The 16069-nt window shown below is 43.7% G+C and overlaps 3 protein-coding genes and 1 non-coding gene across 10 annotated transcripts in view; 1 reads left to right on the top strand and 3 right to left on the bottom strand.

The window, feature by feature from the left end:
• Nucleotides 1-961: 961 nt before the first annotated feature.
• On the bottom strand, nt 962-3614 carry LOC110515850 (small ribosomal subunit protein uS5). Its single transcript, XM_036941612.2, has 6 exons — nt 3588-3614; nt 3000-3146; nt 2433-2522; nt 1853-2294; nt 1483-1574; nt 962-1082 (listed from the first exon to the last, which is right to left on the bottom strand). The coding sequence occupies exons 2-6, from the start codon at nt 3141-3143 to the stop codon at nt 1002-1004; spliced, it is 849 nt and encodes a 282-aa protein (XP_036797507.1). The 5' UTR covers nt 3144-3146; nt 3588-3614; the 3' UTR covers nt 962-1001.
• On the bottom strand, nt 2699-2835 carry LOC118938613 (small nucleolar RNA SNORA9). The gene has a single exon (XR_005035820.1). It is a non-coding gene; the product is annotated as a small nucleolar RNA SNORA9 (small nucleolar RNA).
• A 353-nt stretch (nt 3615-3967) lies between the features above and the next one.
• Nucleotides 3968-8375, bottom strand: LOC110486876 (RING finger protein 151). 7 transcript variants are annotated; one of them, XM_036941606.2, is made up of 5 exons: nt 7809-8323; nt 6802-6971; nt 6448-6550; nt 6264-6338; nt 3968-4736 (listed from the first exon to the last, which is right to left on the bottom strand). In XM_036941606.2, exons 1-5 carry the CDS (start codon nt 7809-7811, stop codon nt 4278-4280), a joined length of 810 nt encoding a protein of 269 aa, XP_036797501.1. In that variant the 5' UTR covers nt 7812-8323; the 3' UTR covers nt 3968-4277. The 7 variants fall into 7 exon arrangements, with proteins under 7 accessions (XP_036797501.1, XP_036797502.1, XP_036797503.1 ...); XM_036941607.2 differs by having other exon boundaries at nt 6448-6544; nt 7809-8290; XM_036941608.2 differs by lacking the exon at nt 6264-6338 and having other exon boundaries at nt 7809-8375.
• LOC110486894 (transducin beta-like protein 3) overlaps nt 7323-16069 on the top strand; it is a 32086-nt gene continuing 23339 nt past the window's right edge. The window contains exons 1-11 of the mRNA XM_036941604.2: nt 7323-8591; nt 8704-8755; nt 8894-8989; nt 9093-9140; nt 9700-9841; nt 12384-12468; nt 12936-13106; nt 14059-14134; nt 14250-14346; nt 14654-14877; nt 15081-15222. Of these exons, the coding sequence (XP_036797499.1) occupies nt 8560-8591; nt 8704-8755; nt 8894-8989; nt 9093-9140; nt 9700-9841; nt 12384-12468; nt 12936-13106; nt 14059-14134; nt 14250-14346; nt 14654-14877; nt 15081-15222 (1165 nt within the window). The 5' untranslated portion in view covers nt 7323-8559. The remainder of the gene's footprint in view (nt 8592-8703; nt 8756-8893; nt 8990-9092; nt 9141-9699; nt 9842-12383; nt 12469-12935; nt 13107-14058; nt 14135-14249; nt 14347-14653; nt 14878-15080; nt 15223-16069) is intronic.

The following is a 16069-nucleotide window of genomic DNA, read 5'->3' as shown; positions in this document are numbered from 1 at the left end:
CTACGATTTACCACAGCTGTCAGCATTCAGATATAACCAGTTTTTATAGTACGCTAAAATCCACTTCAGCAGTGAGTCTTTCTGGATAAGTGCTTTGCACAATATATGCAAAAAATTATTCAAGCCCTGTCAAGTTTATTGATCATTGCTAGATGGCCATTGTCAAGTCTTGCCAGAGATTTAACTCAGGTCCGTGGGGCGACTCACAATTGGCCTAGCGTCGTCCGGGTTAGGGAGGGCTTGGCCAGTAGGGATATCCTTGTCTCATCGCGCACCAGCGACCCCTGTGGCGGGCCGGGCACACTAACCAAGGTTGCCAGGTGCACGGCGTTTCCTCCGACACATTGGTGCGGCTGGCTTCCGGGTTGGATGCGCGCTGTGTTAAGAAGCAGTGCGGCTTGGTTCGGGGTGTGTATCAGAGGACGCATGACTTTCAACCTTCGTCTCGAGCCCGTACGGGAGTTGTAGCGATGAGACAAGAGAGTAGCTACTAAACAATTGGATACCATGAAATTGGGGAGAAATAGGGGTAAAAAAATAAATAAAAAAATTAGTATTATGGAACAACTTCATTGCTCCATATCATGGAAAATCTCCCTGGTCTTTGTTTATTTGCTTGAAATTTCACCACTTTAACTTACAAAACTTGTGGGATACAGCAATAAGGTTGTCCTAAACACTTACTGCACTCAAGTCCATGCTGACCTTGTCTCCAAGGTCTAAATCAATCTGATTTTTAGGGAAGACTGGGGGTTAACAGCAGTGCTGGTTAAATCCAGATTTGGAGGGGGCTAACCCCTTGAAGTCCTCATTACCTGAAGTAATAATTAACCATGGTGTCAAAATGCCCAAAATAGAGTTTGATCTTATTGCTGTCACATGATCTAGCTAGCCATCAGCATCTTACATCTTGATTCATATTATAGCCACATTACAGCACATCAGTTTTAGGAGACAGTAATGGTGTTAAACCCTTTATTTAATCCACTGTACAAAAGTGTTTAGGAGGATGCCGGGACAGCTGCGGCCGTCCTCTGCACAGACACCCTGGTGTGGGTCTTGGCCAGGTGATCAGTGAACTCCTGCAGGACACAAAATTGACACTTTCACACATCCAAGTTCCTTAATGTCAACATACTTAACTAAGTTTTGATTTGTAATAAGAACCAGGTCTGTTAGTGTTTAATATATCACATACCACAGTAACACAGATCTAGACTGCCCATTTGTATATTAGATCTATCATGTCTCGCTACAGTTGTGTTGCAGTTAATCGAATTGAAAGGATTCGGTGCGCACCCCTCAAAGACAACCACAATAATTACTGTATGCCTCCTTCAGTAACCCATCCACTTTTGAGACGATGAACGGGCAATACAAAGGCAACATTTACTTTGTTCACATCCTTCCAATGAGACACGGAAAAGGGCTTTATAAACCCGATATCATGAATGTGAAGGGCATCAAGGCGTTAGAACTGACCTGGTAAGGAGACTTGGTGAAGACCGTCTCCTTCCACAGATCAGGGGTCAGGTAGCTGTAGGTCTTGGAGATGGCATCAAAGGTAGCCTTGGCTGTAAAGACAAACACTTAGTATCAATTCACTTTTATGTACCCAACTAGGCTACTGTAGTGACTGGGGCTAGATGTTGAGCACAGAAAGGGGGAACAGAAGAGACTATTAGGAAGTCTTTCTGCCGTGCATTACCATACTCGTTAGTTTACCTCCTGATTAACGACAACTATACCACTTATGGGTGAAGCTGAGCAGAGCTAGGAGGGGGTTGCGGCAGCACTGATAATACCCATTAAAACACCATTGAAAATTAGCCACACAGTGTAGGTTTCTTACCGAAGTTGCCTAGAGTGGCAGTGCAGCCCCTGGCCGAGGTGTAGCAATCATCGATACCAGCCATTGTGAGCAGCTTCTTGGGCACAGGGGCAGACACGATGCCAGTACCACGGGGCGCAGGGATCAGACGCACCAGGACGGAGCCACAACGACCAGTCACCTTGCATGGCACGGTGTGGGGCTTGCCGATTTTGTTCCCCCAGTATCCCCTCCTCACAGGCACGATGGACAGCTTTGCCAGGATGATGGCTCCTCGAATGGCAGTGGCCACCTCCTTGGAGCACTTCACCCCCAGGCCCACATGGCCGTTGTAGTCACCAATGGCAACAAAGGCCTTGAACCTGGTGCGCTGGCCAGCCCTGGTCTGCTTCTGGACAGGCATAATCTTCAGCACCTCATCTTTCAACGAGGACCCCAGGAAGAAGTCAATGATCTCAGACTCCTATAACATGATAAAACACTTTCAGAAGAGGCAGGATGGAAACAAAGCTATTATAAACACACCATATGAGTGAACTGCTCATAGTGCTTTTAGTTTAATAACATGTACAGCTATGGAAACCATTAAGTTGTCATTTACCTTTATGGGCAGGGAGTAGAGATAGATCTCCTCCAGAGACTTGATCTTCATGTCCTTAACAAGGCGGCCCAGCTTTGTCACTGGCACCCACTGATAGAGAAACATTCATATGAATTTCAAAAATATATATTTTTAAACATTTAGTAGAGTAAACAAAGCGACACATGTGGCACATGAGAAGGGTTTTTTCTCACACAAGTGGGAATCAAACCCAACCCTGCAAACTCCATGCTCTCAACTACTGAGCCACAGGACCACCAACTATTAGTTGTCTGAGATATACCTATAACCTTGCCATGGAAGAGACACAGCAGGGCCTCAAACCATCTCAGTTCTCTCTAGCAGACACTACAGGAAAGAACTAAGCCACTCCAGGCCAAGCCTTGCTGACAAAGGTCTGCAGAATCAACTTATGTAGGGTTTCAAAGTCAGACTAAGCATCACTTGAATTAATATAAAACCCAACATATTGCACATGCAACGTCACTCAGGCCAGTTTAGTCTTCATTCGTAATCGCCTTCATTGTGACCAGAAAGAAAAACAAGGGCTCAAGGATGTCAACTTACTTCCTTGTCCTCGGACTTGCCGCCCCTGGCACCGCGTCCACGACCGCGACCACGGCCTCTACCGCGTCCACGACCACGACCCCGGTCGCCACTGCCAAACCCTCCACGGAAACCTCCACGTTCTCCACCGGCGTTGTCCGCCATTTGCTGTTGAATAAGGATTAAACGGCAGAATAAGTAACGATGAGCTACCTAAATTCACGTCACCAAGGCCCAATCAACATCATGGCTCGTGGAATTGCTTAGCGCACTGGCTAGCGAATGAAATATTATATGATAAACATGCACGTAATGAACGGCGTCGCATCGTTAGGGGTTATGAACGTTACATTTACATATTGTACAGTAAACATAACAAGTACCACATCGATATTTTGTATTGTAGCCATGTGCGCTAACTAGGAACTTGTGTTACCTTCAGTCATTCACAACTATCATTAATTGCCTAAACATTTTTCAATTTGGTTCTAAATCAACTGTTAACAGTACAATTAAGGATTTCTGCCATCAAACAGTGAAGTCTGTAATGAGATCACAGAGATGCTTGTGGATTTCATTGAATAAAGAATTGTTCGACATGTTACTTACGTGTTCTGTATAACAGGAAGAAGGCCCTAGCCTGGTTCCGTTTGGATTTATATGAGGGCAAACATCGCGATATTTTCTACACCCTGTAATCTGTATGATTAAACTTCTGGATTCTATTTAATATTTTTAAAATATACTGACTTCTATGCATACAAAAATCGGAGTTGTATGTCTTATTATGGAATTGCATGTTGCTGTGGTTGGTGAGCTTTGTTCCATATGGAATATATAAATAGTTGCGGTGGTTTATTATAGCCAGAAAGGGCCAACATTGGACCTCCTGGAAGTAACATTTCATGCAAACAGGTGAAACATTTGTTTTTATTGTCACATGTAGAATGTGCATATACATAATGATATAACACAACAAATCACACAGGTTAAAGGTTGCTGACTTTATTTGTAAAATATATCATCCTTTACAAATCAAAATGTTAAAGGACGCCGTACAAAATTGTTCTAACTTTATACATTTTCAAATGAAATATGAAGTTTCAATATCAACACACCCTCAAAGCAATTATGACTAAATGTGCTATTTGAAGCAGTCCATCCCTGAAAATTCAATTTCCACAGGTCTTTCATACTTAGTGCTAGGAATAAAATTAAAATCTGCATAGTCCTAAACAGTTCAAGTGTCAGAGATAATTGTGTGTGGGAGTCATTTTTATAAATACATTGCATCAGGACTCAGGAGCTGCTGTTACTGCTACTGAAACTCCCACTGGTTTCACCCAGGTCCTCCTCTTCCACCTCCTCCAGTTCGTCCATGACCTCCAGGCTCTCACAGATCAGGCCGATCTGCCTCTTCATGTCGGCCATGGTGCTCTGCATCCTCCTCATCTTCCTTTGGAGGGCTGCTGCGATGGCCCGGTGGTTCCTCTGCCTGGCCTCGTACTCATGCCTCAGCTGCCTGTAGCAGTTGTGCTTGGCCTGGGTGCGGTGGGACAGCACAGTGCCACAGCCCATGTGGCAGGGTTGGCTCCAGTGCTCACAGTGCCTGGCGTGGGCATCCAGGTCCCTGCGGAGGAGCTGGGCACGGCAGCCCTGGTAGGGGCAGGGAATGAGCTCGAACAGGCAGCTCATGCTGTGGCAGTACTGCTCTGACAGGGCTAAGGTATGCGGGCAGCCACGGACCTTGTTTTTACACTGGGGGAAAAGATGGGGGAGAGAAGGGCAGAGGTCAAAGGGTAAGGAGTACAGTGCATTCGGAAAGTATTCAGACCCCTTGGCATTTTCCACATTTTGTTACATTACAGCCTTATTCTAAATTGATTAAATTGTTTCCCCCCCCCCCCTCATCAAGCTACACACAATACCCCATAATGACAAAGCAAAAACTGTTTTTTCAAAATTTTTGCACATTTATAATAAAAATAAATAAATATCACATCTACATAAGTATTCAGACCCTTTACTTAGTTGAAGCACCTTTGGTAGCGATTACAGCATCAAGTCTTCTTGGGTAGGACACTACAAGCTTGGCACACCTGTATTTGGGGAGTTTCTCCCATTCTTCTCTGCAGATCCTTTCAAGCTCTGTCAGGTTGGATGGGGAGCATCGCTGCACAGCTATTTTCCAGTCTCTCCAGAGATCTTTGATCGTTTTCAAGTCCGGGCTCTAGCTGGGCCACTCAAGGACATTCAGAGACTTGTCCCAAAGCCACTTCTATGTTTTCTTGGCTGTGTGCCTAGGGTCGTTATCCTGTTGGAAGGTGAACCTGCTCCCCACTCTGAGGTCCTGAGCGCTCTGGAAGAGGTTGTCATCAGGTATCTCTGCACTTTGCTCCGTTCATCTTTCCTGACTAGTCTCCTAGTCCCTGCCGCTGAAAAACATACCCACAGCATGATGCTGCCACCACCATGCTTCACCATAGGGATGGTGCCAGGTTACCTTCAGATGTGAAGCTTGGCATTCAGGCCAAAGAGTTCCATCTTCGTTTAATCAGACCATGGTATCTTGTTTCTCATTACCTTTAGGTGCCTTTGAGCAAACTCCAAGCGGGCTATCATGTGCCCTTTTCTGAGGAGTGGCTTCTGTCTGGCCACTACCATAAAGGTATGATTGGTGGAGTGCTGCAGAGATGGTTGTCCTTCTGTAAGGTTCTCCCATCTCCACAGAGGAACTCTAGAGCTCTGTCAGAGTGACCATCGGGTTCTTGGTCACCTCCCTGAACAAGGCCCTTCTCCCCTGATTACTCAGTTTGACTGGGCGGGCAGCTCTAGGAAGAGTCTAGGGGGTTCCAAACTTCTTCCATTTAAGAATGATCTAGGCCACTGTGTTCTTGGGGACCTTCAATGCTGCAGAATTTTTTTGGTACCCTTCCCCAGATCTGTGCCTCGACACAATCCTGTCTTGGAGCTCTACGGACAATTCCTTCAACCTCATGGCTTGGTTTTTGCTCTGACATGCACTGTCAACTGTGGGAACTTATATAGACAGGTGTGTGCCTTTCCAAATCATGTCCAATCAATTGAATTTACCACAGGTGGAATCCAATCACATTGTAGAAACATCTCAAGGATGATCAATGGAAACAGGATGCTCCTGATCTCAATTTGGTCAAAGAGTAATCTGGTGACTTTTCAGTAACTTTTTATTTAACAAAGCGATTGTTACATATTTAATGCCAGCTTTTAACAAGAGTATCTGATGATCCATTAATACTTACTTACCAAGTTAGCATGTGCTAATCTTGTGTGCCAGTCTGTCGGAGTATATGCAATATTCAGAGGCACACGCATCTGGCTCTATGAGATTAAGCATGAACACACCCATGGGGCAAGTAAGCAGAAGTTTGCTGCAAGAGATTAGGTTGCTCCAAGTGTGTGTTTTTTCTCTATCAAAACATTTACTTACCTTGATCTTTAGGCGACCGATCACCTTGCTTAGCTTGAACATCACAAATATCAAGCTCTGGTTGACAGGCTTTCTGCAGCAGGGGCAGGTCTGCTGTCTGCACCTCAAGAACAATAATGAATCATCTTCACTCACAAATTGTCATCATCGGTTTAAATTTAGGCTACAGTAGTAACAAATATACTAATAACTATTACTATAGGCCTATACTACGACAATGTGAATTTTAGACATTTTGGGACAGTGGGACTATGAAGCTATTTCAATGGAGAAACTGTCTGGGAAACTGTCTCTTCATCCAACCATGATCTGTGGACGCAATAATGTTTTCTTGTGATGAGGCACAGGCAGTACCTCTTCAGCCATTGTAAAATGCATTTCTTGCAGAAGATGTGGTGGCATGCAGCTCTTACTGGGCACCTGAGGACCCCCTGGCAAATGGTGCAGATCAGGTCATAGTCTGGGGTCTCTACGAACAGCTCCACATCATGACCTCCACTCTGCGAAGACATGTCCGGGTCGGCCTGAACACAACAGTTACAGAAAAGTGTCTTTACTTTATTTATACTTTATATTGATAGGTTCTTCTTCTCTCTTTTTTTAACGCAAAATGCATTTCACAGATTATTTTATCCAGAGCACAAAAGTGCACTGAGACTAGAGCAGAATACAGAAGTATGTATGTTACAATCTGAGAAAGTATATAATTCTGGTTTGTAATAATGAATATTTAGCCTAAAGAAAGGGCCACCACCAGCCCATAATAATGTCAACAATTCAGTGTCACCCATGAGCAGTGACAATAGACTTCTTCTGGAACGTCATAATATGAGACAGACCATGTGACTAAAAAAAACCCAGTTCTGTTTATTCTCATAACTAGGAATGACATGAAATAATTAAGAACGTTTTAAATGTTCAGCATGTCATGACTGATTAAAAAAAAAAGTGTGTTTTTAACCCCCACCCCTTGCAATCTTTTCTGTAGTGGCTTTCAGAGCACAAGTATATTTTGGTAGTGGCTTTCAGAGCACAAGTATATTTTGGTAGTGGCTTTCAGAGCACAAGTATATTTTGGTAGTGGCTTTCAGAGCACAAGTATATTTTGGTAGTGGCTCTGTTTTTAAACATAAGGAAAAGGGAATGTCTGCCCCGCAAACATCACAGTTTGACAAATGCCGTTCAATCTTTGTAAAGAGTTATAAATCAAAACGAATAGTAAAACAACATAGCCATGAAATAATACAAACATTTTATATTATAACAGAAATATTTGATAAATAATTTACACCTATTGTCAATAACATACTAAACCTTTGATTGCTCAAGTTACAAATATAGTTATTAAGTTATTTACTCACCATAATAATCACCTCTGTTCAGCAAGTATCCATTCCTGTTGTCTATTAACGTATCATACACACTCATGGAGGCAAGTCAGAGAACACACACACAGATGAACATTCCTGTCGTAACAAAAAGGAGTGACCATGCGCACTGACATATTCAAAAACCTCTAAATTATATAAAGCACGGAACTGGGCTAAATTGTAATAGACCGTGTCGTTTCCCTCCTGTTCTAGCACCAGTCGTCAGTCCCCTAGCTGTGAATAATAACTTTTTTGTCGTTTTCAATAGGTGTTTACTCTCTATTATCATCTCTTCTCGATTGTATTGTCAACGGTTACAGGTGTGGGACATTTGGCAGTTTGTTCATCATTTTATTTGTATTACATCAATGAAATGCACCCTATGTATATTTGTATACATTTATATTCAGTATAATTTTATCTTTCTGTGTATGGTGCAGAAAACACATAGAATATAAAATGGTTTAACATGTATCGAGTTTTTTCCTCGGTGAACTTCTTACTGCAAAGAAGCCCAAAACGTTCGGCTGTGCATTCTAGCCAATCACCCTGTCGTGCGTTTTTTTTCCACGCTCGCTGTCATATGACGTACAATGTGAGAGACCGAAAGCCACCTCTTGAACAACACATGTGGGGATTTTGTTGATCGAAGCTAATGAATTCTAACAACAAGTGATCTAAATCAGTTCAGCTGTCCTTAAACTGCAAATTGTGGGGGTTTACTCACGTCTTCCAAAGCAAGATGGCAAAAAGCAATCTCCAGTTCAAGACCAAGTAAGTCGAACGCACTTCACGTGGATAGCCAGCTAGCTAGATAGCTCAGATTTGCCCGGCGTTAGCTATCTTCTTGCTAAATTGCCGTTGTTTTTTTTTCTTCTTCATGTAGCTATGCTGTTTCCAGCACTATCGAACCATTCTACAAGGGAGGAAAAGTACAGGTAAGTTATTTATCACTGATAGTTACCTCCATCTGTAAAACAGTTAGCTAGCCAACTAACGTTACTGTAGCAATAATTAACTAGCTATACCGTTGACAGATATGTTATGGTATTTCAATATGTTTTCCTACGTTACAGATCAGTAAAGATGAGAAATTCATATTTTGTACGTGTGGCACACGTGTCAACGTCTTGCAAATCGTTACAGGGAAGATTGTTCACAGTATTGAACAGGTGAGACTGTCTCTCTCTCTCTCTCAACACTTGTGTGCAGCTAGTTCAGACATTCATTTAATGTCTGTACAGATTTTCATTTCCATCACTGTTGTAATTGCAGGATGATCAGGAGGACATTACATCATTCGCCCTCAGCCTTGATGATGAGGTAAAACATTTGACATAATATGATGGTCTGTTCCAGACCTACGGCTGCATTTACACAGGCAGCCCAGTTCTGATCTTTTGCCCAATTGGTCTAAAAAGATCTGATCAGATTGGTCAAGAAACCAATTTACTCTTAAAAAATATCAGAATTGTGCTGCCCGTGAAAACACAGCCTTAGTGTCACACTCGGTACTTAGTTTGACTACCTTAAGGCATCAGCGTGCTTCAGTTCGGCTGTCGCCTTTTTCATGAAAACAAGTCGTCACTCCTTGAATGACTAGACTTTCTTGAAGAATCCCTACTCTTGACTGATCATCGACGAAGGGCTGAAGACTTCACCTCCGAACTTCAGCTTGCCTCCAGAAAAAATGTTGTGTGCCCGAACAGCCCCAAAAAAAGACTACTGAAGTGCAAAATGAACAAAAACGTCACAAAAATGTTGTCATAATATATGCACAAACTCTACCAAACTGTTTCAGCTGGGAAGCATGGGGACATCTTTATTCCCCTTTCCTCCCCCCTCACCCTTTCTCTCCATCCATTCCTCCTTCCCTCCCCAGATCCTGGTAACAGCCAGCAAGGCTCTGCTGCTGAAGCAATGGGACTGGAAGCAAGCCCAGTGCACACGCTCCTGGAGGGCCATCCACAATGTGCCCATTGCCAGCATGACCTTTGACCCCACCGCCACGCTCCTGGCCACAGGTGAGCGGATCGACCTCATAGGATAACTTCCCACACCCATCATACCCTAGCCTGGTCCCAGATCTGTCCCACACCCATCAAACCCTAGCCTGGTCTATGCAGATGATGTATATCGTTATAATTTCAGAATAATCGTGCTGAAAGAAACCACTGATGCCAGTTGGCAAGAAAGCGCTTACAGATCTGGTACCAGGCTATATCTAGTAACAGTGTTCATTTTGGCAATCTTTTAGAGTATTTTAGTCTTAGTCATTTTGACTAAAATATAATTGTCTTAGTTACATTTTACCATTTGAATAATGTTGTAGTCTAATTATTGTCAAAAGAACTAAAACAGTGGGCCATTTTAGTCCACTAAATGCCCTTTCATTTTGTCACATCACATTTGTATTGCCTCAAACCTACAGTAAACATAAATCACTGACTTCCATGTGAACAAACAAACACAGCCTTGTCCTACCAACATTTTTCTGTATGACGTCATTCTCTTCCCAACAGCAGAAAAATGACAAACATAAGTAGACAGTGCCTTCGGAAAGTATTCAGAAAAATACTTTTTACGATACAGCCTTATCCTAAAATTGATTAAATCGTTTTTATTCCTCAATCTACACACAAAACCACATAATGACAAAGCAAAAACAGGTTTAGAAATTTTTGCAAATGTATTAAAAATACAAAACTGAACCATTCCATATTCATAAGTATTCAGACCCTTTACTCAGTATTTTGTTATAGCACTTTTGGCAGCGATTACAGCGTCTGGTCTTTTTGGGTATGACGCTACAAGCGTGGCACACCTGTATTTGGGGAGTTTCTCCCATTGTTCTCTGCAGGTCCTCTCAAGCTCGGTCAGGTTGGGGTGGGGAGTGTTGCTGCACAGCTATTTTCAGGTCTCTTCAGAGATGTTAGATCGGTTTCAAGTCTGGGCTCTGGTTGGGCCACTCAAGGACATTCAGACATTGTGTTGTCTTGGCTGTGCACTAAGGATCGTTGTCCTGTTGGAAGGTGAACCTTTGCCCCAGTCTGAGGTCCTGAGCACACTGGAGCAGGTTTTCATCAAGGATCTCTCTGTACTTTGCTCCGTTCATCTTGCCCTCGATCCTGACTAGTCTTCCAGTCCCTGCCACTGAAAAACATCCCCACAGCATGATGCTGCCACCACCATGCTTCACCGTAGGGATGGTGCCAGGTTTCCTCCAGTGTTGACGCTTGGCATTCAGGCCAAAGAGTTGACCCTTGTTTCATCAGACCAGAGAATCTTGTTTCTCATGGTCAGAGTCCTTTAGGTGCCTTTTGGCAAACTCCAAGCAGGCTGTTGTGTGCCTTTTACTGAGGAGTGGCTTCCGTTTGGACATTACAATAATGGCCTGATTGGTGGAGTGCTGCAGAGATGGTTGTCCTTCTGGAAGGTTCTTTCATCTCCACAGAGGAACTCTGGAGCTCTGTCAGAGTGATCACTGGGTTCTTAGTCACCTCCCTGACCAAGGTCCTTCTCCCCCGATTGCTCAGTTTGGCTGGGCGGCCAGCTCTAGGAAGAGTCTAGGGGGTTCCAAACTTCTTCCATTTAAGAATGATTGAGGCCACTGTGTTATTGAGGACCTTCAATGCTGCAGAAATATTTTGGTACACTTCCCCAGATCTGTGCCTCGACACAATCCTGTCTTGGAGCTCTATGGACAATTCCTTCGACCTCATGGCTTGGTTTTTGCTCTGACATGCACTGTCAACAGTAGGACCTTATGTTGACAGGTGTGTGCCTTTCCAAATCATGTCCAATCAATTGAATTTACCACAGGTGGACTCCAAGTTGTAGAAACATCTCAAGGATGATCAATGGAAACAGGATGCACCTACGTGCAATTTCGAGTCTCATTGCAAATGGTCTGAGTACTTATGTAAATATTAGCAAGCAGTTCTAAACCCTTTTCGCTTTGTCATTATAGGGTAATGTGTGTAGATTGTTGAGATGTTTTATTTAGTCATTTTTAGAATAAGACTATAACATGTGGAAAAGGTCACTTGCCGAATGTGCTGTATAACAATTATTTGGCCATGTAAATTCCTAATTTAGCCTACATAGCTATTGTTTTGTATGTCATGTGCAATCAGACACATAAGCGCAGAGAGCCAAAGAGTAGCAACATCTAGCTAAAATTGATTGAGAGCTTTTCAGTGATAAGCACAATCTTTCTAAAGCTCTTGTCCAGTTATCTTAGTAGTCCGATCTTAGTCACAGAGAGAATTTAGTCTTGTCTCGTTTTAGTCAACTGAGATGATAAATCATTTTCGTTGAGTTATATTTTTTTCTGGATCTATTTAGTCAGTTAGTCTCGCCAATTGCCACTGAAAAATAGGTGTTTGAGGAATATTTTAGTCACTATTTTTGTTGACGAAATTAACACTGCCTAGTACCTACCTGTTATACCCAAAACAACATTGAGTGCAATCAATCAAATGCTCCCACTTTAAATGGGTACTCTGAGATTTCACCTTGTACTTCCTGTCTGTAATATGAGTCTGTCATCTTGTTGGTGTGTAGGAGGCTGTGATGGCACCATAAAGCTGTGGGATGTGGTGAAGCAGTACTGTACGCACAACCTGAAGGGCTCCTCTGGGGTCGTACAGTAAGTTACCTCTTTACTCTGAACTGCTGATCTAGGATCAGTTTAGCCTTTCAGATCATGAATAAGATCACATCAATAGGGGTGGGACCTGATCCTAGATCAGCACTCCTACTCTGAGACGCTTTATGAATTTGCGGGTCAATTTATCACATGGTTTATAAATTAGATCTATTCCTCAGAAACTGGACAAACCCTTGTAGATGTAGGTGCCTTCGATAAGTTGATACATTGACAACAAGACATGACTTAAATCTAGTTGCTAGTTTGACGTGTGGAAATTAATATTTGATATTATGATTCAGCATGTTTGAGGGGATCAGTTTAATCAAGGCAAGCCACATAATTGTTATTCTTAATTATATAATGAGTAGTTATTATGGATGCAATGTGGTTTGTAGATCAGTGATTAAGCGCAGTCTGACGGCAATGGTCTCAAACACTCACGTTGTCCTCCTCCTGCCCTGCAGCCTGGTGGAGTTCCACCCAGACATAAGTCTACTGCAGCTCTTCTCCTCTGCGTCAGACTGTGGCATCAGGATGTGGGACCTGCGCTCCAGCCAGTGTCTGTGCGTGCTGCAGAGCCACTACAGCCCTGTCACCTCTCTTGCCTTCACTCCTGATGGAGCCTCCATGGTCAGGTACTGTAACAATCAGTCAATCTCTTTTTACATCAACAGTTGTTAGAAAGAGCTTTACAGTAGAGCAGACCTAGATCTAAACCTGCTATTACTGTAGGACAGCTGAGCTGACAGCTCCTACCACTCTCTGGCTAGGTTTCCATTCACCTTTTTGTTGTTGACATTTAGAAAGTTTACATAGAAAATAGATGCGATGATTGCCTGCTAGGGTGCGTTTCCATTTAACTATCTTGTGTCGATTTAAAAACAACTGGACGTAATGACGTCAAACCAAAAAAGTACCTTCGGAATTATTCGTCAATCTTCTTTTATTTAAAAAACACCGTTTCCATAATTTGTTGCAATAAAGAACAATCTATCCCAGTCAAACTGATATTTGTTTTGGTTCATCTTCAGAGAATGTCTCATATCTGCCCTTTCCATTATACATGTCGCAATAATATATATGTTTTGCCACATTGCTATTGTTGAATAAACCTGAGTCAATGGAAACCTGCCTTCTGACACCTATCATACCCTGGTCTCAGATCTGTTTGTGTTTTCATTTCTGAAAAATCGTGCTGAAAGAAACCACTGATGCCATTTGGCAAAACGGCACTTGCAGATCTGGTACCAGGCTATACCTAGTACCTACCTATCATAGCCAAAACAACATTGTGAGCTATTGGTGTAGTGTTGTCCAAGATATTCAATTCATGCATCAATTTAGTGTTTGGAACTACTCTAGACCAGAGGTTCCAAACCTTTTCCATTCCGGGGACCATCAAACCACCATCTAAGCTCTTGAGGACCACCGTTCGTGGAGTCGCAGATTTTATTTTTGAACATTTATTTTGCGTCTCACCTGCAGTACCCCCACAGACCACAGGTTAAAAACCATAGCTTTAGACCTCATCACAGATGATCAGTTCATTGCGAGCTAGCTGAATGTTGGATGGTTGTTTGATTGCAGCTCTGGCAGGGATAAGATCTGCACAGTGTGGGATCTGAAGAGCAGGACTGCCAGGAGGACAGTGCCCGTCTATGAGGTAAACTCTCATACTCTACTTTCTTCCAGAGTTGTTTTAGAATGGCTTTTGCAACTAAAAGTTGATTGGTGTATCATCAGCCTAATTGCATGAAATGCGTTGCTTCCCTCGCCAGGCTGTGGAGAGTGTTGTGCTGCTCCCTGAGGACGAAGATTTCTCTGAGATCGGGGTGAAAACTAAAGAGATCCACTTCATCACAGCAGGCAGCAAAGGTATATGCTTACAGGCCCACTCCTGTGTGAAGTTGCCCCTAGGTACAGATCTAGGATCAGCTTCGCTAACCTTAACCATTAGTGGGGGAAAATGCAAAGCTGACTCAGATCAGTGTCTTCTCTTACTCCACCAATCCCCAGGCTAGATGGTGGATGCATGTGGAGGAGTCGGCCCACTGCCCACCAATATAGCTAGATAATACTGAATAAGACTAGTGTATAGTTTTAGCAGCCAATCAGAGAGCCAAAACAACACAGGGAGCAAGCCCAATCAAAGACCCTCACTAAAGGGATTCTCTCTCTCCAGGTGTGCTGAGGGTGTGGGATGCCAGCTCGGCCCGCTGTGTGTTCGCCCAGACGCTCCCCTCCGCTCCCTCCGCGGGGGGCTCCGAAGAGGGGGGAGAGGAGTATGGAGACCCCCGGAGCCTCACCTACTGCCTCCCCCTGCCCTCCTCCCTAAGGCTGGCCACAGTCACAGCAGAACATAACATACTGCTCTACCAGCTGCCCTCCTTCACCACACAGCAACAGGTGGGTCACTGATAACAAGGTCTCTGCCAGCTGCCCTCCTTCACCACACAGCAACAGGAGGAGTGGGGGTGGGGGGAAGGGACGTTAGGATTGTTCTTATTATTCAGATGGTTTCACCGTTTATTACCAATCGTTTATTTTGATCAAGAGCCTTGATTTTGTGTTGCTGGTGTTATTCTCTAATGTTCTCTCTCCACCTCCAGTTTGTTGGCTTCAACGATGAGGTCCTGGATGTGAAGTTTCTGGGCAAGGGTGACACTCACATTGTCGTGGCGACCAACAGCTCCCAGCTCAAGGTGTTTGACCTGGCCACCAGCAGCTGTAAGATCCTCTACGGACACACAGGTGAGTCCTCTGACCAACAGAGGGCAGCACCTCTCTGCTTGTCTGTATGGGGTGGTCACCAGGTAGGAAGATGGAATGGAAACCTAATTCACATTTTTAAAAGGTTAGAAACTGAGAATAAACGTTCTCAGTGTCTGGTTCTGTTCTTTTGAATCTGGCAGCTCCCTTTAGCCCAGTTGTAACATTAATGCCAACAACATATAGTTAATATTTCACCCAAATGATCTAGTACATCACTGAATAGAAGTTCTGAAGATTGACCAGCAGGAGGCAGAGTTGCTGTGTGAAACGCTGATCCACAAACGGCACCTTGCAATGCAGCTGTAGAATATCTCCACCCTGAAGTGGGTCTGTAGAATATCTCCACCCTGCAGCGGGTCTGTAGAATATCTCCACCCTGAAGTGGGTCTGTAGAATATCTCCACCCTGAAGTGGGTCTGTAGAATATCTACACCCTGCAGCGGGTCTGTAGAATATCTCCACCCTGAAGTGGGTCTGTAGAATATCTCCACCCTGCAGTGGGTCTGTAGAATATCTACACCCTGAAGTGGGTCTGTAGAATATCTCCACCCTGCAGTGGGTCTGTAGAATATCTACACCCTGCAGCCGGTCTGTAGAATATCTGCACCCTGCAGTGGGTCTGTAGAATATCTCCACCCTGCAGTGGGTCTGTAGAATATCTACACCCTGAAGTGGGTCTGTAGAATATCTCCACCCTGCAGTGGGTCTGTAGAATATCTCCACCCTGCAGTGGGTCTGTAGAATATCTCCACCCTGAAGTGGGTCTGTAGAATATCTCCACCCTGCAGTGGGTCTGTAGAATATCTCCACCCTGAAGTGGGTCTGT

This window comes from Oncorhynchus mykiss, chromosome 13, assembly GCF_057628025.1.
Source record: "Oncorhynchus mykiss isolate SJ-2025 chromosome 13, ASM5762802v1, whole genome shotgun sequence".
In the NCBI taxonomy this organism is placed as follows: domain Eukaryota; kingdom Metazoa; phylum Chordata; class Actinopteri; order Salmoniformes; family Salmonidae; genus Oncorhynchus; species Oncorhynchus mykiss.
The sequence above is the reverse complement of the archived record's forward strand: the minus strand, read 5'-3'. Positions and strand labels throughout refer to the sequence as shown.

Excerpts from the sequence above, each read along its gene's own strand:
- LOC110515850 (XM_036941612.2), bottom strand. The coding sequence starts at position 3,143 with ATGGCGGACAACGCCGGTGGAGAACGTGGAGGTTTCCGTGGAGGGTTT. Across the intron at positions 2,523-2,999 it reads GCAAGTCCGAGGACAAGGAA|TGGGTGCCAGTGACAAAGCT; the intron begins GTAAGTTGACAT and ends TTTCTCTATCAG. Across the intron at positions 1,575-1,852 it reads TGCCACTCTAGGCAACTTCG|CCAAGGCTACCTTTGATGCC; the intron begins GTAAGAAACCTA and ends TTGTCTTTACAG.
- LOC110486876 (XM_036941606.2), bottom strand. Across the intron at positions 6,339-6,447 it reads TCGGTCGCCTAAAGATCAAG|AGCCAGATGCGTGTGCCTCT; the intron begins GTAAGTAAATGT and ends TTAATCTCATAG. Across the intron at positions 4,737-6,263 it reads GATTAGCACATGCTAACTTG|TGTAAAAACAAGGTCCGTGG; the intron begins GTAAGTAAGTAT and ends CTTTTCCCCCAG.